This window comes from Homalodisca vitripennis, chromosome 4 (genome assembly GCF_021130785.1).
Source record: "Homalodisca vitripennis isolate AUS2020 chromosome 4, UT_GWSS_2.1, whole genome shotgun sequence".
NCBI lineage: Eukaryota > Metazoa > Arthropoda > Insecta > Hemiptera > Cicadellidae > Homalodisca > Homalodisca vitripennis.
In genome coordinates this window covers 106,520,711-106,543,327 of record NC_060210.1, presented here as the reverse complement: position 1 = coordinate 106,543,327, position 22,617 = coordinate 106,520,711, and the positions used below count along the sequence as shown (strand labels likewise).

The 22,617-nt window shown below is 33.1% G+C and overlaps 1 protein-coding gene across 1 annotated transcript; it reads right to left on the bottom strand.

Moving 5' to 3' along the window:
- Positions 1-94: 94 nt before the first annotated feature.
- LOC124359914 (endoplasmic reticulum resident protein 29) lies at positions 95-11,836 on the bottom strand. The gene is made up of 2 exons (XM_046813049.1): positions 11,535-11,836; positions 95-4,373 (listed from the first exon to the last, which is right to left on the bottom strand). The coding sequence occupies exons 1-2, from the start codon at positions 11,640-11,642 to the stop codon at positions 3,732-3,734; spliced, it is 750 nt and encodes a 249-aa protein (XP_046669005.1). The 5' UTR covers positions 11,643-11,836; the 3' UTR covers positions 95-3,731.
- Positions 11,837-22,617: the final 10,781 nt, after the last annotated feature.

Here is a 22,617-nt window from a genome sequence, read left to right as displayed (position 1 = left end):
ACAAAATATCACTTAAGGATCTTTAAACATTGTATATATTTATCTTTTTTCATTGGCTATATTCTTCATATATTAAAAATAAGAATGCCCATAGTACATTTTATATTTTTAATGAGGCCTTTCAGTAAAAACACCTGGATACAATGGTTATCACAAAGATCAATTCAAATAATAAATAAGCTTGCTTCTACTTGCAAATAGGCTTCCCTTGCTACTGATCATGATTCAGAAGTCACTAGTAATCCGTTTTCCCCTGTTTTAAAAGTTTAAAAAAATATGATAGTAACAGAGTGTAATAATAAAAATATAATATTAATGCGTCTGCTGTTAGGTGATTTGAAAAAAGGCATATGACTTATACTACATGATTGCATAAATATTTGTAAAAAGTCATATGTTAGCATAGAAAATCAGGATTTTGATCTTGAAATTTATGACTTTACATGGACTCAAAAAAATTAAAACAAAATGCGGGTTACTGATAGCCCACTCGACTTTTTCAGCAACACTAGTGTGGGATACGCATAGCCTGCATTGTCTTATTGTACAATGAACTTTGTGGGGTATAAAGAGCCCACTTGTCCAAAATAGGGTTAATATTCTAAACAGCAACAAATATGGTATAACAAATATAGAGATGTAGGTTGTTAAGCACTGACATTAAATTATTTATTATTAATTAGGTTGAAGTAGAAACCTAATTAATTAATAATAATAGGTATTGAACTGTTTTGTGTACTTGATATTGGATCAGTGGAATAGTGGAGCCACCAATTTATACCAATATGGCATGATATTTATGAGCGATTGATGGTAGAATTTAAACAAACTATTTTGTGTACTTAAAACTGGAATGTTGGAGCAACCAATTTCTACCAATATAGGGTGATATATAAAAACTATTGATGAGAGGTTAAACAAAGTGTTTTTAGTACTTGAAACTGGAATGGTGGAGAAACCGATTACACCAATACAGCGTGATATACACAAGCAATTGATGGGAGAGGTTAAAAAAAGTGTTTTGTATGCTCGATACTAGATCAGTGGTATGGTGGAGCCACAGATTTCTACTAATATGGCATACTATACACAAGTGATTGTTGGGAGAGGTTAAACAAAGTGTTTTGTATGCTCGATACCGAGTCAGTGGTATGGTGGAGCCACAGATTTCTACTAATATGGCATACTATACACAAGTGATTGTTGGGAGAGGTTAAACAAAGTGTTTTATGTACTTGATACTCTAATTCAATTTCTAAAAACCAACACAGTTGCACCACCACTGAATTGTGCATTTGACGATATTATGCAACAACAACCACTCAGCTCAAGGTATTGGCTCTATAAGAGAGAGTTTGCCTATATGTGTACAAGTGCATCTTTAAAGATAAAACAATGCAATGTAACGCCTTTCAGCAAATTACAATAGAAAATAGTTTAAGTTCGTGGTGCTCCTCAGAGTTTCCCTGAGTGTACGTTGCTTAAGTATGTTCCTCAAAGACTTTGTGTTCGCCAGGCATTGATATACAAAAGTGGTTATTGCTATTTTCACTCGCTCTGGTTTGATGTTGCATATTCACACGCAATGAAACACCTGTACCTTTCTCTATCTTCTTGGACCTCTTCAGATAGTCATAGACTCTAGATTTCAGGAGACGCTGAACAAGCAGAGAGTGAATTGGAGTACAAAACACTATTTAACCTCTCCCACCAATTGCTCATGCATTGCATGTTATATTAGTAGAATATTAATATGATAATTGTTCTAAGACATTAAATAAAAAATATTTAATTAACAAACAAATTGCTTGTATAGTTTGAACATAAAATTAATTTAAACACAAAACTCATGACATTGTTGAGTTTTACCTTCCACTTAGTGCGGTGTCCGAGATCTGATATTGTCAAACTTGACTCCTTGAATCCAGTATCCAGCATGACCCTGGATGGACCCAGTAGGATCCTATCAGACGTACGTGGACTCCAGATTTCAGAATCAAGAAGTCTGTGACAGTGTGATATCTCAGATGGTGCACTAAGCAAAAGGTGAAATGGAACTGAACTCGACAATCACATTGAATCAACCATTCTCACCATAATTATGAGTGTTATATGCATAAAACTCACCACTATTGTAATTGCAAACTTGAAGTTAAAAAATTGTTTAAAATGTAAGTCAAGTCCTTCTCACAGCTCTAAAGAAAAATTTGTACAAACAAAATCTAATAAGCTCATTCCCTGTTAAAACAGAAAAAAATCTATATTCACTATTATTTCTGAAACCATACCATTCTGATTAAAATTACATGTAATAGTTAAGAATACGGTAATCATTTCCAAACATCTACTTAACAAAGAATTTTTACACTTGTCAGAATTTTTACAAATATCTTTGTGTTAAATATTAAGGAAATACAGATTTTTGAGTATTTACTTCACACATACTTGATACTCAGAGATTAACATAATCTTTTACAGCTAGTCACATAATTATTATGTTATAATAACCCTTTGGGTGCCAAATAGTGATGAAATCCATCTGAAACAAATCCAAAGACTACACACACGCATATTAGAGTATTAATATGACATGTTAACATTTACTAATGAATAATACCTTTTATCGTATTAGTTACATAAAAACTAATACAATCAAAGGTATTACCAGGTTCTGATGAAACAGAACCCCCTCCTTTCTTTGGCAACATTGAAAGCAACCAAGCTCTTATTAAAATTTAAATTGGAATGAGTGAACTATCTATATTAAAACATGTTTTATTCACTTGTGAATAATTCACAGGTTTTAACAGCCATGTTTGTAAGGAACTTAAATCTATTATTATTATTAACTATTATATGTAACCTTCTGGTCTGGCCTTTACTATCATGCTAAAATGATTTGAGTCTCAACTCATTGAGATTATCAGAGAGGAAGAGAAAAAGTAAATAAGTATCATACTTAAAACACTTCGAGGATTTGTAGTAATTTTGTTTAAAATATCACAGAATATTGTTGATACTGTAATAGAATTAATTCAAAATACATGGTTTTATTTTAATTTGTTTATTTGATAAAATGTTTTCTTAGTTCTTGCAATGTTTACAAAATGTTTGTTTTTAAAAAGTAATACGTAACGCAATGTAAAGCTATATACATTTATATCTCTGAAATAAAAATATATATTGTGGTAAAAGTGACAAAAAAAAACAATATTACTTCTTTTACAACTTGAAAATAGGCTTACTTTACTTATTTTTACTATTTCTCAAAACACGAGATCCAATTTTTATACAACTATATAATATAAGCTTAAATTTATAGTTTTAAAATCACTAATTTCTTAACTAAGCTATTTTTCTGGCATACCAATACTTTGGTGAAATATAATGAAATAAGTACTGATATTTAATATTTAAGTTGAATTTTACATATATAGATGTGACAGATGCATTTTTTGGCCTTTTTTATGAATTATCTCTGACACGGACAATACTGTGTATTATATTCTAATTTAAAATGTTAACATGTATAATGTCAAAACAACCTATAACTTTACATTCTTAATTAGAATCAAACTGATAATGTAATTCATAAAATTGATTAGGAACTGAAATACTATACAGAATATGACAATCCACCCAAACTATCACACACAAACACACACTGAATTGTACACCAATATGACCCCAACCACAGAAATGTTATCTATTAAGCAGTCTTTCTGTAACTATTATAACTCATCGTGAACTGGACTTTTGAAGGCCTGGAGAATGTTGATTCGCTGCTGCATTTCTTCTTTCTTTTCTTTACTTACTTTTCCTTTTAACAAATTTTCAACTCTCGTTGTCTCGCTTGCCAAAAACTCATCACCCTTTTCTAATAATTTTCTCATGATCTTGACATAAATTTCTGCAGATTTGTGTTCTTGGTTCCCTTTTGCTTTATCCCATAAGTCTTCAGCATTAAGAAGTAGCTTTTTCTTGTTTTCAAGTGATTTCTCTTTTGTAAATTTCGAAGCTAATTCATCAAAGGCCTGAATGCAACCTGTGCAGCCAATGTATACTTTTGATTTAGAACGAATAAACTTTTTCAAGTTATCAGCAGAAAAGTCTTCATCTTTATCAAAACTAAGTGGTTCAGTTTTTCCTTGAATAAATAGCTTGACAACAGGATAGTCATCCTTTTCAATTCCATACTTTTTAGCAAGATCTGAGTTCTCTTTTTCTCCATAATCTTTTACTGCAATTTCTACTACTAAGAGGTCATCAATGTTGGAGCTCGCTTCACATACCTTTTCATATTCTTCTTGTTTTGGTCCATAAGGATAAGCTGCATCAAATTTTACTAGACTGGCCTTGAATTTTGAAGCTACCTGAAACACATTAAGGAATTCACTAAAGGTTCAAAACTATATATGTAAATACAACATATATAAATATAAAATTGTACTGTTTTGGCTGAAAACTCACGAACAGCTATGAAGTGTGAGTAGGTGAATTGTCATGGTGCAAAAGCCATGAATTGTTTTGCTACAACCGGTTGTTTTTTCGGATTGCTTTATGCAAACAGCATTGAACTTGAAAGTAGTACTACTTATTGACCATCTGGCACACAACACCAACTGACTACTTCAACTTGGCAGTGGCTAGTGTAGTGGGGAAGATGTGCGATCAACTACTGCGCACAACGCAGACATGTCACGTGTCTTGCCGCTATAGCGTAAGATCAGAGGTTGAATAAATGTATATTGTATATACATGCCATATAATGCAAACTGTGCAAATGATAACTGCTCCAAAAATGTCCAAACCAGTTGAGAATCAAGTACAAAAATTTATCTCATAAATATCTTGACTAAGTTCATTGGCCAGCTTGGTACACCATTTTGTTTCAATATCGTGACCATTCATACTTTAGAAAAAATTCACAACTCCGTTATTTATTTATTTATAGCAAAAAGTTACCTGGAATGTTTATGGCATTTCCAAAACATTTTGTAATTAATCATTTTTGTTGTATCTCGGATGGTTTTCAAGATACTGATAACTTCTAAATCCCACGAGAATACATTAATAATATTTTTTTTGTCACAACATTTACCTACTTCTTCTAACTGAGCCAAAAGGACTATTTCAATTCAGTGTTTTATGTGGGGAGAGAAAATAGTTGATTGTATTAAATTTTTGTGAATTATCTCTTAACATCTTCACTGACAACATACAATAATTTCCAATTAAAATAAAGCCCAACATTTCTGAAATTTAGAAAATAATTACTTAAAATTTAAAAATTGACATTTTTTATTTCTGAAGCACTATTCTAAATGAAGCACATTGTAAATAAAACATAAAAAATGCAATTAATTTAAAAAAATGTTAAAATGAGTTAATTTTAAAGAGTGCAAAAAAAATATAAATTTATTTAAATAAAAACATGTATAACATATATATTTAATTGTATATCAATCAATCATGCATTCTTTATTCACAATATTATCGTAAGAGAGTCATATTTAAAATACAACAAAATTAGTAAGATTAAAAGTCATGTTGTAATACTTAAACTGTCAAGGAGAATACAATTTGCTATTTCTAATAAGAGTTATGTTTTGACCTATGGTATGATGTTTTGGGGCTGTGCTCACAAAATAGACGTAATTTTATTATTATATAATAGTTATGTAATAATAAAAATAAAAATAGTTATGAATCAGTAAATCTTTGAATGCCTATGTTACACCAAAATAAATTTTTGAAAATTAACTCTTAACGAACATAAATTCCTACAATACAAAATCTCGATCTTCAAACATATCAGTAGGTATTATTTTCTTCAATAAACTGCATCTTCATGAACATAATGTATCTATAGTCATATAAAAAAGTACTTCGTGCTTTGTTAGTGGAAACCCCCATTTTATTGTCTAGATGAGTATTTTCAGGTTAATGTACATAAAATAAAATTTTAATATATGCATAATTTTTTTGAACTTTATATAATGTAGGTATATAATGTTAAGTACTGCAGTTTTCACTTCCTTGGAAGCTCCAGCATTTGCTTTTTGTTGGCATGAGATTATAAATCCTAGCTTTCCGGCATATGAATGGCTCGATCTCAAAGATAGTATACCTGTGGGTATGTAGATGGCTGTTATATAGAGAATCCTTAAAGATTTATCTGCTTTCATGAAAATGCAACCCTCATTCTCAAGGCCCGCTTCTGCAAGACTAGCAGTTTATTAAGATTGATATTGGAGGAGAGCTGGCCAAAGCACTATTAACTATAAATGAAGTGAGTTTCAAAGAGAGTACGGTAGGCCGCCTTTTGGACAATATTGTCAAGCATGTGTCTTCATTAACGAGTATTACATTTGCCGCATATTGAATCTGTTTAGAAATTTCAAGAAAGGCAATCATATATATTTTTTGCATATTATGTTGAGGTTGAGTGGTAGAGAGGTAAATAACCCCAACTCCAACTCAAAAAGACTGTCAGTTGTTTAGTGTTTACTTGTTGGTTTTGTTAAAAAGAAAGTCATTATTTATTAAAGTAGTCTTGGGAATGCCAACTGATATTACAAGTTTTTCAAGAGCTTCAGGTCAATTCTAAGACATTAATAAGTTTATATTATATGTGTATAATAATATTTTATTGTTATAAGACTTTTACAAGTATTAATAACGTCAGTACTGTACCACAATGCCAAGTCCAGATATATTTATAACTATAAATTACAGATTACAGATCAATTATATTTTTAAATCATAATTTTCTACAAGTTGATGTATTTTGGGGTATAATAAGTCAATATAAGACCATAAAGTTCTAAGGTGTATTGAGAGATTATAGAAAACAGTGCAAATTGATCCTTGGAGAATCCCTCTTTTGACACACAGAACTACAGATTTTGCAAATCTTCCTTAAAGACTTCTTGTAATATATTTCTGATTTTGACAATCTGCTTTCTACCAGTTAAAACAAAATAATCATGCAACCATTTGAGGGCTATTTCTCTAGAGCATTGAGTTTGAGAGGAAACAATTTTGACCAAGGCAATTGAAATATTTGTTTAAATCAATGAAAGTGTCAGTATTCCCAATTTTCAAATTATCATTTGTATATGTTCCATAACGTCAACTAGATTGGCAATAGTATTTGTGTCAGCAGTGAATACATGTACGTTATATGGGAATATATTGTTAGGTGTAAAGTGTTTTGGCCGAGTTACTATTGCTTTCTTTATAATCTTGATACTAATTGTAATTGTCATGCTTGATAGGGGAGAGGATTTGGTCCTTAGTACGCAACTCTTTGATAGGATTGGGTCTTAAAAGATTGTTAACTGGAAAAGTTTCTTTAGTCACTACTACTCTACTCTACTCCCATGGCCATGGATACCCTAGGTGGTATTTGGCCTCGCCAACCAGCTGCCTCCATCTCTCCCTGTCCTCACAATCCCCCTGACCCGCTCTCAATTTCCGCAAGTCCTTCTCCACCTGGTCCTTCCAGCGATTTTTGGGTCTACCTCGAGGTCTTCTTCCAACTGGATTGTGTTTCCAAACCTCTTTAATCAATTTATCATCCTCCCTCCTCATCACATGGCCTGCTCACTGAAGTCTCCTGCTCTTTGCTTCTCCTACAACGTCTGGAGATTGAAACATCTCTCTGATTTCTTGGTTGTGCCTGATTCTCCATCCATCTCCATCTCTAATAGGTCCGAAAATCTTCCTCAAAATTTTATTCTCGAATGTAACCAATTTCTTTTCTGCCTGTTTATCTATAATCCATGTCTCTGCTCCATAAAGAAGAACTGGTCTTATAACAGTCTTATATATTCTTAATTTTGTTTTGTAAGACAGTAATTTTGATTTTAAAATATTATTTAATGCGTACATGCTTCTATTTGCCAAATTTATTCTATTTTGGATTTATATTAGTTCATTACTCTTTGAATTAACTATTGCTCCGAGGTATTTGAATCTTTCAACCTGTTCGAATTTATGGTTCAGTATTTCCAAATCTTCTCTACCATTATTTCCTCGCCTAAAATAAATCAACTTTGTCTTAGCGTCGTTAATTCCTAGTCCTATTGACCGGGTTTTGTCTATTAATATTCCTGTCATCTCCATCAGTTCATCTCTGTCATTTGAAACTAACACCACGTCATCCGCAAATGCCAGTGCTCCTATCTTAGTTCCAATGCTTATACCTAGTTTCCTATTTCTTATTTCTTTCAACGCTTCTTCCAGGGCTAAATTGAACAGTAATGGAGAGAGGCTGTCTCCCTGTCTCACCCCTGTTTTTACTTCAAACTCGGGTGAATATTCATTTTCCACTTTAACTTTGCATTTGGAATTTTCTAAGTTAAGTTTTGCCATTTTCGTTAGTTTTGTAGGTATTCCATACTGCTCCATTTTTTCCCATAGTTTATTTCGATTGATACTGTCATAAGCTTTCTGAAAGTCTATGAATAATCCATACAATGCTCTATCAAATTCCCAGTGCTTGGCTATTGATTCTTTTAGAACAAATACTTGATCAATGGTCGACCTTCCTTTTTGAAATCCTGCCTGGTGATCTTCAATTATTTCTTCTGTGTACACTTCTAATCTTTTCTGTATTATTTTTGACAGTATCTTGTATGAAGTATTCAACAATGAAATTCCCCTGTAATTATTTGGCTGTTGTTTGTCCCCCTTTTTGTGTAAAGGCACAATTATGGCTTCCTCCCAGTCCGAAGGCATCTCTTCTTTTTCCCATATGTCTTCTATAAGCTTGTGCAGTTGAGACGCAAGTTCTATACCTCCAGCCTTTAACATTTCGGAAGTTATTCCATCGCTTCCTGGTGCCTTGTGATTCTTAAGTCCTCTAATTACTTCCTGGATCTCTTCTAATGTGGGTTTTTTTTACTTCAGGTTGTACATTCTGATACACTGGTACGTCCATATTAATATTATTCTTAACTTCCCCATTAAGTAAAGCTTCAAAATAATCCTTCCACACATTGAGAACTTCATTTCTTTCTGTCGTGATCCTTCCATTAATTTGACGCCATATGAGCTTGGTGTGTATCCCTTCTTGAAAGTTTTAATTGATTCATAAAAGTCTCTTGGGTTGGTGACATAATTTGTCTCAACTCTTTCTAATAAATTGTTAATATAGTTCCTTTTCTTTTTTCTTAACATTTTGGTGGTTTCTTTCCTTATCTTATCAAACAACATTCTATTTTCCTCGGTTTTTCTTTCTAACCATATCCTTTTACTGGTGCATCTTTCTTCAACTTTAACGCTAAATTCTTCATCAAACCAAGGTTTTTTCCTTACTTTCCTTTTCTTTCCACACACTTCTTTAGCTGTTTCCTGTACTGCCTGTTTTAGAGTCTCCCATCTTTGATTTAAATTGGTTTCTAATTCGTTACCCTGTGTACTTTCCTCCAACACTTTGAAATCTGTTTGTAAGTTTCAATTTGAATTCTTCCGCTCCTTTTTTAGTTTTCAATATTTCCACCGCTTGTCTTTCACAAGCTCTTTCCACTTTACTTTTTACCACCGCTATTCGTTGTCTAACTTTTACTAAGTCTAATATTTTTTCTTTAGTCACTACCATAAAAAAAAAAATAAAAGACTACCGGTACTTAGGCTACTTATTCTATATATTCTGGTTTATCAGATACAATACATTTCCATTTGGAGTCTTGGTTGGTTTTCCTTAAATCCCTTCATTTATTATCTCCCAAATAGTTTTGAATTTGTATGAGGACTTTATATTATAGGTTTATTATAATAATTGTTTATATACTTTATATATGAAGTTTTCAGTCCTTATTCTTTTATTACAGAGTGAGCTTTGTCTTCTTTCTGACCAGTATAGACGTCTTTGATGAATGATCTTCTTTGCTGCTCTGTTTCTGGTGTTGATATACTATGATTCCTTTGCTATTTTATAATAAGTGTAAAACTGTATGGGCAGTCTATGTCTAGTATATAATATTAAAATCGTGATAAAATAAAGCTGTGAGGTCTCGGCATATATTGCAATATACACCCTATATTGATATTTAACATGGACTGTTTCAGGTGTTGAGATTTCTGCAGCTGGAGGATGTAGTTACCTTTTCCCGATGCTGGCTACAGTATAATAAGCGGCCACCAACACAATTGGATGATGGTTATCGATTTTAAATGTCAATACTATTGAATACGACATATGACCTATAGATATTCATAATTAATCATTGCCAGCTTTCTTTATTTATACTAGTGATGTAATTACCAGCTGTCGTTATTTTGTTAGGTTGAAGGTGTGTTGGTTATTCACAATGACAAGAACAATGATGATGAATATGCAAATATTAGCTTAAAATGTTTTTATAAATAAAGAAATGTTAAAAAACTTGTCTCGGAAGTGAGTGCATTGCTGATCATGTTGCAGAATATATGCATCGACAAGAAATTATAATTATTAGTGGTGATCCATTTGAGCATTTTTTAAATGCTACCCAAACATGTCTAACCTTTTAAAGTAATAGTTAATACTACGCGGCTCAAGAGTACTTTAGATACAATTTAGTTATTTTATACAATTAATGAAACAAATTCATTTCTTTTACATTATAATAATATGGTTTCTCTACCTTAATACCTTTAAAGCCTAAAACTTAATTCAATTCAACATCATCATTCAAAATTTATTCAAAGTAAAAATGTGTTTTGAAATAAATTAAAATCATGTGGATTGTTATTGACTAATGGTGGCAAGAACAGTGACGTACGTGTCTTCTTTGTTTCACATATGGAATCTGGATAGATGGTAACTGTCCAGGACATGTATTTACTGTGTCTACCTTGATCAGGTCATTGCTTGGGTTGGTGCATATAATATTAATAAAAAATCATGTGAAGATACTGGGTTACACAATGAGGACTTCGCATTATATGTTCTAAACTGTCAACAATAAGATTTACAACACAGCAGTGTGAAACTGCTTATAGATTTCGTCCATAAAGAGAACTAATCCTCTGATCTGAATCCTAACCTGGTTTGTGAAATACTCCTAGTCTAGCTCCTGACCTAGTTCCTGACCGGTCCTTTAAACAAAATTATAGCCTATTTATTGCATTATTTGAAGAATAATAGAACAAATAAATATAAAACAAAATCTGTAGAATCTAACTAGCATTTAACTGGTATTCCAAAACTACAAATACCGGTTTTATAATGAACAAAGTCTACTCAATTTTACAGTCCAAATAAAGAAAAAGCAAATATATTAATGATCATACCTAAAGAAGTACAAGCCTCGATAAAACTTATAATACACATTCAATACATAGTCTAATATATTATATTACTACCCTCATTCTTAGGCCCTTTAAACAGTATTAAAAGCTTAAATCTCGGTAAATTTCTAAAACATTAAGAAACTATACTATACAAATTCTAAAAATTATCTAGTTAGGAAAATATATATATATATATATATATATATATATATATATACTTTAGTAAAATAATACAATGGTGATAAGCATACCTTTTCAAAAGAAAATGAATCTAATTGAACACATCCCTTAGACGATACCAAGTTAATTACTACAAACAGAATAAATGGTTTAATAAAGATTTTTATCTCTTCACTCATATTACTTTTCGGTCTCAGATAAATGATTTAAAACCTACGTGCAAATATTCAGACGGTTATTTATTTACCATAGACTGTATGACATTAACAATAAGAAATTGACACGCACAGGGACACCGGTTTTGTTTACTGTATTTTAGCAGACAATCATGACACTTGGCGTTTTGTCGTTGAACGTCGTGGCGACAGACAATTAGTCTCAAACTTTCAAAAAACTTAAAGCCTTCTAAATTAATATCAATACAGGGGTAAAATGTTACTCATTCTGTATAATATGTTCGAAAGAGCAAATTAGTTTGTTCTATTTTATGACTTCAATTTCATTTGTTGCGTAAATCAGTTTGTTAAGGTATTTGTATCAACTTTGATCAAAAATCCCTTTTGGACTGATATTGAATTTATCAACTACATTCCAATTTGAAACATAAAACACACTTTATTTGAAATAATATGGACGATGTAAAGAGGTACGTATTTTGTTTTCAACAGATATTCTTCACGTCTAAATATAAGAATAATTATTTAATCAAATATGGGAAGAATGACCTTTTTAATTTTTACCTTATTTTACATTACAATTCCCAACTCATTTATAACCATAACGCTTTAATTTCACTCGTGATTAAACCCTATCGGAATGTGATGTATTACTTAGTACTAATGCAAGTACTCTTTTGTTAGACTAGCAAGGCAAGCTGCTGAAGCCGGCACTGATAGCTACATGCATTCGTCATCTCTGGAATTTTGATTTAACTTGTTAGTACAGTGTCAGGGGATATTTGACGTTCGTCGCGTCGCTAGAACTGAGCGACAGATTTGGTACAGCCAAACATATTCGAACGGTAAAACTATTTAGATTCAACTTCTTTTTGTCTAAAATTTGTAATTTTTCTGTTTTTTTTTTTTATATTATGTGTATTGCACATAATTATATCCTTTATTGTTCAAATTAAATTTTTGTATATTAAATATAACATGTTCTCATTTGGAAACAGAGGGCTTAAAAGGACCTACCCTACAGGGTTAAATACATTTCATAAAAACATGGTTTAAAACTTAGGCTTTTTACTGTAGACTTATTTACATAGTTATAATTATGAATGCATACAAATAAAATGTTTCTTATAAGAACGTTTAGTGTTCAAAGTGTCGTAAAATTGAGAATAATTATATTTTTGCTTATATTAGCATAAACTTTGTTGTGAAATAGTTGATAACAATGAGTATGCAAAGCAACATCACAATTACTGCACTCCACTCTCACATTTTTCTTGCACTATCCACACCTCGATTGTTGTTACTCACAATGAGATAATTCTGTATATCAAAACGAACTTCCGATGTTACTCTCTTGTAAACTGCTAGGATTTGTCAGGGTGGTCTGCTAATTACTTATCGCTCTATAATAATAATAATAATAATAACCTTTATTGCGTCAAACAATTATTACATTGCATGCATGCGTCAAGTACATTCATAATAATATACAGTTCCATTGCAGTTATTGCTATTTAATTGTATAACAGAACTGGGGGTTTATTTTTATTCGTGTTTTCAATAGTTTTCAATAATTTTAATCCCAGCAACTCAACATGAACTCTTCAACGGAGTAAAACGCCTTTGACACCAGGAGGTGTTTTAATCGAGATTTGAATAGTTTAGAATCAATGAGATGTTTTATTCCCTCAGGCAGCTTGTTTATCAGTTTCACACCAACTTGGGACGGCAAGTGTTCAAATGCACTCGTTCTATGTTGAACAATCCGAAAGTTGTCCCTGCCTCTTGTCTCGTATTGGTGGACGTCACTGCCTTGGATCATCTCGCATTTAAGTCGACAGTATAGAACGACGTCGAGAATATAGAGACAGGGTAAAGTTAACAATCCAAGCTCTCTGAAGGCATCTTTGCACGACTCTCTGAAATTCAATTTGTAAATAATTCTGATAGCTTTCTTTTGAGCTCTAAATACTCTTTCGAATTTGTATTTAGAACAGCTGCCCCACAATCTTAAGCCGTAAGACAAATATGGATGTATCAGGCCAAAGTAGGCAGTTTTTAATACATCAATAGAACAGAATTTTGCAAGGTTACGCAAAACATAAATGCCAGAAGCAACCTTGGAGCAGATGCTGTCAATGTGAAAGTCCCATGTCAGTCCTCGATCAAGGTACATTCCAAGGAACTTAACGGATTCGGCCTCTTCCAAGAGAACATCGTCCATCATTACATCATTACATCATTACTGGGACGATACTCCTGTTCTTGTCGATGCCGAAGGCAAAAATTTCTTGAGTTTGATTTTGAGCTGTTTGTTTTCAGATTGAGTCTTGAGAAATGTTCGATGCATGAATTTAAATCGATAAATGATTTCACTTCAAGATCAGTTTTATATTTCGATTTAATACAGAGAGTCGTGTCATCAGCATATTGAATCACCTTTCCATTCTGGATTGATGTATTCAACTTGTTGACATAAATAAGGAAGAGAACTGGCCCTAATATTGATCCCTGAGGGACACCATAGGGCATTTTGATCCTATTAGACAGAGCATTCGCAATCCGTACGCATTGTTCTCTATCTTTAAGATACGACGAGAGCCAATCGTACGGCAAACCCCTAATACCACTAGTCCATAACTGGTGCAGCAGTGTCGCATGATGCACACAGTCAAAGGCTTTGGAGAGGTCGAGAAATATGCTCATAACACGTTCTCTTTTCTCCAGGCCATCGACAACATTATGAATAAGTTCAGTTACGGCATCGATGGTCGATTTGTCTTTCCTAAACCCGAACTGTTCAGGACAGAGAATTTCGAAGCGGTCATGGAATTTTTCAAGCTGATTGAGGAAAGCTTTCTCAAAAACTTTGCTAAGAACTGGGAGGATAGAAATTGGACGATAGTTGCTAGAGGAGCAAGGATCATCTTTTTTGTAAACTGGAATCACAGTGGATATCTTCAGTACGGACGGAAAGACACCCTGTGCAAACGAGAGATTGATTAATTTTGTGAGTGGTGTCAAAATATGCTTAAAGCACTTTTTGATTAACCACACAGACATTCCATTAATGTCACAAGACCTCTTAGGTTTGAGATCCTGCATGATACGGGCCACCTCCACCTCACTCACAGGACGAAGGAACATGGACGAGGCCGATCTAGTCAATAACCCTCCGCAGGGTATATTCTGATTCAAAGAACTGTCTGTTCCAGCAACAGTTGAAAAGAAATCATTAAACGCAATTGCCACTTTTAATGGATCATCAATAATTTTATTATTAATTTTAAGTTTCGGAATTGAAAATTTTGAAGTGTTTTGTTGTTTTGTGTTTAGGTTAATTATATTCCAGGCGCTTTTTGAAAGATTATCGGATTGTTTTAGTTGGTTTTCAACGTCTCGTGCCTTGGCGTTTCTTATGGCTTTGCGGTAATCCTTTTTGAAATTTCGAAAAAAGCGTTTGAAATCCTCATTTTCAGATTTAACATATATTGAATGATAAAATTTTAGTCTTTCTCTTGAATCGAGTATACCCTGAGTAATCCAGGTATTACTCTTTTTCTTATTACGTTCTTTAAAATTTTTGAATGGACAAGTCAAATTTAGGCAGTGAGTTAAACAGTCGAAAAACGCGTTAAAGGCATCCTCCACCCGCTCAAAGCGATCCAGAAATTCCCATGATGTTTTCATTAGAAACTTCTTAAAAAGCTCTATGTTTGCCGGCTTTAGATCCCGTTTTCTTTTTATTGACGGAGTTTCAAATTTTGGGTTATGGTGTAATATTACGGCTTCCTGTGCGTAGTGGTCTGAGATGGCCGCATCTATGACAGAAACAGAACAGTCTATTACGTTAGTAATGACGTTGTCGATGGCTGTACTCGACGAAGCGGTCACTCGAGTTGGCGAGTTCACGGACCAAATTAAGCCGAAAGAACTGAGAATATCCCGTAGTCGCTCTGAATGTTTCTGTAGGTAAACTAAACTTATTGTCTTTGTAGAGTTTAAGACATCAAGGTGCTGAGGTTTACTATTTTCTAATAAACGGAAGAGTTGCAAAACATTTGATATATATTTAGCAAAAGTGAAAGAAGCTGCCAATACCATTTCCCCTCTGACATTTACTTTCTTTTTGTCACATTCTCATCCATTCTGTCAACTCCACCCCTGTAAGTGTTGTACATACCTACTGAAGCAGATTTATTCACATACACGTATTTCTATAAAGCTTGGCTATAGCGATTAACCTTAAACGGAGGTTGAGACCTAATTTTGTCGGTGCCATTGTGACTACATTGCAACGAACCAATGTAACACACGAGACGGAATCAGTTACAGACTCACAAGGTCCTCTTTCTTTTTTGGCCATTGTTTTTACATCAGTCACAAAGGGTTTTTTGGTAAGATTGTCTCTTATGGTTCCAGTTCAATGTATCCTTTTCCTTGAGTGTTTATGGTAGTGGAACACTTGTTAAAAATCATAATAAATACTACACTCAGGGCTGGATTTAGGTATGGGCGCGGGCTCAGGGTGGCAAGTTTTGAAAGCCAGTAAATTTTTCGCTAAAAGATCAAGAGCGTTTTATGCAGAATTTTTGTTTTCACTCAGATTTATACACTAATTAAAACCATACAAAGTTCAAAGAGAAGTTTTAAAATATATTATATATTTAAAAACTTCACAAATTAACTATTATTCTGCGTAGTGCGTCACTGCGTAGAAGGGCAGCCATCGATGTACTCAAGGCGAAATGGGTGGGACTTTAGCTTATTCCGTCGGGCTGAGCGCCGGCGCCTGATCATGAGTAGGTGGTGGCGGAGAGGGCAGCATCGACGAGCGTATGCACTCCCTCCGCATTCGGTCCGCTTCGTTGCTATTCGGGTAGTGGTGGAATGATTGTTTCTACCAATCCACCTGTTTCCACATGGGAGCACACAACTTTACAACCTAATTAACAATTACCGGTACTTATACTATAAAAATAATCCTAAAAAAATCATTTAAGGTACATTTTATGGTTTTAATAAGGCACCAAACGTTGGTTTATAACGTATAACACTTACTTTTCAGATATATCAATGATGTAACAAACATAACCTCGAAGATTGCACCTGACAACTGCTAAATCAGCTTACTTCAGAGTGAAACACCATGCCATCTGTTTCCAGGTTAACCAACTTATAAGGTAGAAAAATTCCCTCGCTGTTTTCAACTTTTTTATATATTTCAAAATTGTGTTCCTATTAGGGAACAGCGGGTATAAATGGATTTAACACTTTCAGAATTTTTATTTAACGATTGAAAACGTAGTCATTGCTTATGTGGAAAGGTTTTCTCACATTTAAAAGACGAAAAACGGTTAAACTAATTTGGAGTCGATAACAAAAATATACGTGTTTTAAAAATTTCTATAGACATTACAAACATTGTTAAAATCCGAAGTGGCAGTTGGTAAATAATTTTTCTACTATGCTGATTAGCTAATAGTTCAAATTAATAATTCTAAAGGGAAATCTATTTACTTTTTTCAAAGAATACATTTCTTTATTAAATTCATACTGTCAATTCTAACATAAAGTAAACAGAACCGCTTAATACTGTTTTAAAGTAGGCCTACCATTTTTTCCTGATTATTTCGAACTATTGGAACTTTAAAAGTTAAGTGGTGTAGGCATTGTTGTAGGTTTACATAATAGATTTACTTGAACCAAGGATGAAACTAAAAATGAAATAATAATAATAATGTAGGTAATTATATTAAATACAAAATAAAAATAAAATTATTCAACAAGTTTTAAGTATTTCAGGTACAAAATTAAATATTAATTGACAAAGTTATAAGGTCCAGTATTAGGAAAGTTTTTCTCAAATTTAAAAGACGACAAACACATATAAGAAACCACGGCATAATTTAACAAATTTTTACTTTATGATTTTCTATAAATTATAATTGCATTTTTTCTTCAATAATCCAATGTTATTTCTAATATTTGCATAATTAAAAATGGAAATAAAAATCAGGATTTTTAAAATTAGAACTATTTATTTCCATAAGATTATAGACAGTATTAATAATAATTACAGCGAAATACAAAAATAACTTGTTGGATTTGAAAGTTTCTTTAAGTTTCAAAGTGACCTTGAGCTTACTTAAGTGTGAATTTATTTTTAGTTTACCTATGGACAAAATAGTTACTTGCTTCATCAATACTCATGATTCAATGCAAAGCACCGCCGCACTAACAGCTCAAAGGTGAATATGTTAAAACGGCTTCTTAGCTTGCAATTAATGTTGAAACCTGCCATTGCTGGTCCAACCCTCATGAGAAATGTTCAAATATATTAGACTAATAGTCATTATGGTTTCTTTGTTTCAAGTTTGTTTTTGACAATGGAAGGATTGTGAAGGAAACAAGATTTTCCGGACATTTCCCATTGTTTAGTGATACAAAAACGATAGTGTTAGTTGATTTTTTATATTATGGTTTCTTCTTGTAGTCATTGGTGCGCACGATCGTTGTAACACCACCATCACAGTACCCTGGCGGTTTGCGCGTTTCAACAAAATTTGTTCTTCAATGAAACCAGTGTTAAGTTTTGAGTAGAATTTTACAAAAGTTCATGCCCAAGATGACTTTAACAGCTCTATAACGTTATCAATGTAGATATTTCAATTCGCCCGATCAAGAATAAAAGTTAAAATGGAATTTTATAACAACTTGTATTCGTGTAATTCAAAAATATAAAATTAAATACTCAAAAATATTACATTTGTAACAATATTTTATAACAATTGGATCACAAATTTCTGAGACACGAAATTTTATTGTTGAAAAGAAAAAAGGTACCTATATTTGTTGTTATTGAAATGAAGATTTTACGTTATCGTTTGTAAATGATTTACTTTATATGTCTAAACGCAGAAAAAACAAACTAAATATTAGTTATTTAATTATAGATTTACTACCTACTCAGTTCGTGGTTCAAACTATTAGTACGTTTAAATTCGGTTTTCCATACTTTTTTATCGGAGAGTAGTATAGCGGTAGGTGGTGCGGTGGCGGCATATCCCCTCTAAAACACCAAAATAGCTTCAAAACATTGTTCCTTGGAGTTGGAGCTACAAGAACCACATAATAATGTTCCCAAACCTAATTAAGACTGAACTGCAGGTTATGTAAAGAAGTCTATTTCTTTCTGATATATTAGCTGGTGCAGGACCTGGTACAAAACCTTTGCAGCAAACATATGTTATTAAGTTAAAGAGCCTGTTAAAATTTAATCAGCTGTTCTTTAAATTATGTAATGTGACATAACAATTATTTGTTTACGTCATTTCATTACCATTTCAATTGCTTTACATTCATATTTTGAAAGCATAGGGCAAGCTTAAAAGTAACAACACATTTTATTTTAACCCTTCACCGCATCATGGGTCTCATGAGACCCAAACCGATTTTGCCCCTTTATTTAATGTAAAACTATTAATGGACGTGAACGCATAGTGTTCCTTGAGAAAGCCCAAAGCATGGCGAGCACGTAGTTCCAAGCTTCTCCGCTAGGAACCGCTACGTGACGGACAACAGAATTAATTTTGTCTTTGTTGCTATGGTTTCAGCTGTTACGTAGAATATGGTATTTGTTTATTTATTTTCGTCTTATAATTTTGTTAAAAGTCTAATAATAAAAATGTTTTACCGTCTCAAATATACTTAAAAATGTTAGTACTAATGATTTATTCACTTGAATACTGACATAATACATTTATCATGTAAAAACGGTATGTTCCTCCTGAGACCCACTGTGCAATGTGAATCCACCTGCTGTAGTAAACACCTGTTGTTTGTTTACTGTACTTTTTCAGTCTGTTCCTAGAGTTGGCAGCAACCTAATCTTATATTGTGCTTCTGTTTGTGTTCATTATGTCTGAATTTTTAACTGATGAACAATTATACTACGAATTAGATAAAGCATTGGCTATACCAGTGGACAGTGAGGACGATTTAAGACAAAAGTGACGACAGTGACGATGAGTGTAACCCAACGTGTACTTTGAATAATGAACATGTAGACCTAGGTTATGTGCCAGAAGAACCAAGTGATGATTTACTTTATTGTATTGCAACGTCTGAACCCCCTATTTGTAAAGACATAGATGTAGACCTACCGACCTCTTCCACAACTTCCACAAATAATCTGACATCTGAGAATGAACCTACACCATCCACTCCACAGCAGCAACAGGTTACCAGAAAAAGAGGTAGGCGTTTTATTGACAATCATACACCATCTCAGAATACACCACCGCCCCCCTTCAAAGAAAAATAAAGTTAGCCAGTCTAGTAGGCCTATGGCTAAGCCGGCAATAAAATGGGCCGATAAAAATATGTTACGTCCTTCAAAACAATACCAATTTTCAGGGCAAACTGAACTACCGCAAGATATACTTGAATTAGAGACACCTCTACAGTTTTTTAACTTCTTTTTTACTGATGGCTTTAGTAGATCTAATATGTAGAGAATCACACAAATTTAGTATACAAACAGATCCCAACAAAACCATACAACCTTACGCCAACAAACCTTAGGAAGTTTATTGGTATTTGTACGATGATGTCCCTTGTACACATTACCAATTCAAGAAAGTATTGGAATGAAATTCTCGGTAATAGGCTGATAACCGAGACAATGTCTGTTGGTCAGTTTGAAACAATAAAAAGATATCTGCATTTTAACGATAATAATATTATGATACCTCCTGGACAGGTAGGTCATGACCGATTACACAAAATAAGACCGTTATTAACATTTTTTAATGACCGATGTGCACTCATACCGATGGAAGAGTCGTTATCTGTCGATGAACAGATATGCGCAACTAAGGCCCGCCACTTCCTGAAACAGTACTTACCAATGAAAACCTCATAAGTGGGGTTATAAAATTATTTGTTTTAGCTGGAGTCACCGGATTTTGTTATAAAGCAGAGATATATTCTGGCCTTGAAAATGACCCTCTTCTAAGAAATGAACTGGGAGAGAACCAGATCTAGGCCCAAGTGCCAATGTAGTTGTGAGACTAGCACGAAACATACCTCCATGTCATCATAAACTTTACTTTGATAATTACTATACGACATTACCACTTCTTGTAGAGATGGAGAAGAAAAACGTACACTGTTTAGGTACATTTCGCCGTAACAGATTCTCAAATGTAAAAGTTGACGGATGAGAAGACCTTCAACAAGATGCCCCGTGGATCCTCTGAGGAATGTTGTTGTACTGTAGAGGGAGTTGAAAATATCCGCTATTGCCTGGGAGAGACAATAAAACTGTGAATTTGTCATCGACCTTTGTGGGAGAAGAATCCAAAAACCTCTGTCAAGCGGTTTGACAGACAACAAAAGAAAAATGTTCAAATTGATTGTCCAAAGATTGTTACGATATACAACAAACATATGGGAGGGGTTGACCTACTGGATAGTTTGATTGGTAGATACAAAAATACCCTCAGAAGCAAAAAATGGTACTTTAGATTATTTCACCATCTTCTTGACCTAATGATTGTAAACGCCTGGTTGTTGTACAGAAGAAGCAATAAGCAAAGAGGGAATCTTTCAACCATGAAACTGAGTGACTTTCGCATGGAATTGAGCGTAAGTCTCTGTAAACAGGGAAAACCTGTTACGCCAGGAAGAGGTCGGCCACGCAATGAAGTAGAAGAGCTGATCCAAGAAAAGAAAAAGAAAGGACCTGCAGCTCCAGCTCCACCAAAGGACACATTCGGCTTGACCAGGTTGCTCACTGGCCGCAATTTACAGAAAGTCGCCAAAGATGCAAGTTTCCTAATTGTTCAGCAAAAACTTCTTCTAAATGTACTAAATGCAACGTTCATTTATGTTTGCACAATAAGAAGAACTGCTTTTATTTTTGTATCACAATGAATAATTACCAGTAGGCCACTGTGTTCAAGAACAGTACAATGTAATTTGTAATTTATTTGTGTGATTTTGCTAGTAGTGTAAATATAATTTTTATTTAATGAAATTAGTAGAATAGCATCATATCACAAAATATCCTTTTTTTAAACATTTTAATGACTATAGATAATGAAATTTTATGTTTTTTAACAAAAAGTTACTAGATAACAACAACAAAAGTACATTGGATATATTTGACGGATGCGCACAGTGTCCCTTTTGAGACCCATACCAAATTATTGCCTAATTAGGACAATTAGGGTAAGTTAGATTTTTTTTAATTATTTTTCCTAGTATATATTATGCATTTAGAAGGTAATATATTTTTTTTCACCTTAAATAAAAAAATCATGCAGTGAAGGGTTAATTGTTTTTGCAATCGCTGTTGAGCACAGACTTTACAATCCAGATAATACAATTCAAATTTTAAGTAAAAAATACACCTTTCACTGTAAAACTTAGCTAATACAAACTATGTCCGTGCTTGATCGGTAGAGTAATGCAGATATCAAATTTACTATCTTACGTTGGCTAGAAATATAAAGAATGTTACATAACCCATCTTAGTTGTTTTTTTACCGAAGTACAAAAACAACTGTATGTTTCTCAGAACTGCGTGCATACATATATTCTTGATCGGGAAATATAATTAATTCGACCCAGAAGTAGGCCTACTACGCGCAAAGGCTAAAATAAAAACCATACGCAATTTCGCTTAACATCTGAAGCTCTTAACCGTGAACACGGTAATAATATGTACCTAAAATACGCCGACTTATGTTTAAAAATTACATTATTGAAGTTCAATTATATACAAAAATATCATAGAATATTGGAGAGAAATTTGAGTTGTTTCACAGATGCATATAAAGACAGTCTTAAATTTAGATCTTAAATGGATCTGAGCTCTGAATATCTTTCAGTCACTATCATTTATCTCAGGAGAGTAATAACGACATCCAAAAGAAATATGCCTCCTATGTCCCAGTTTTTCAGTAGGAAA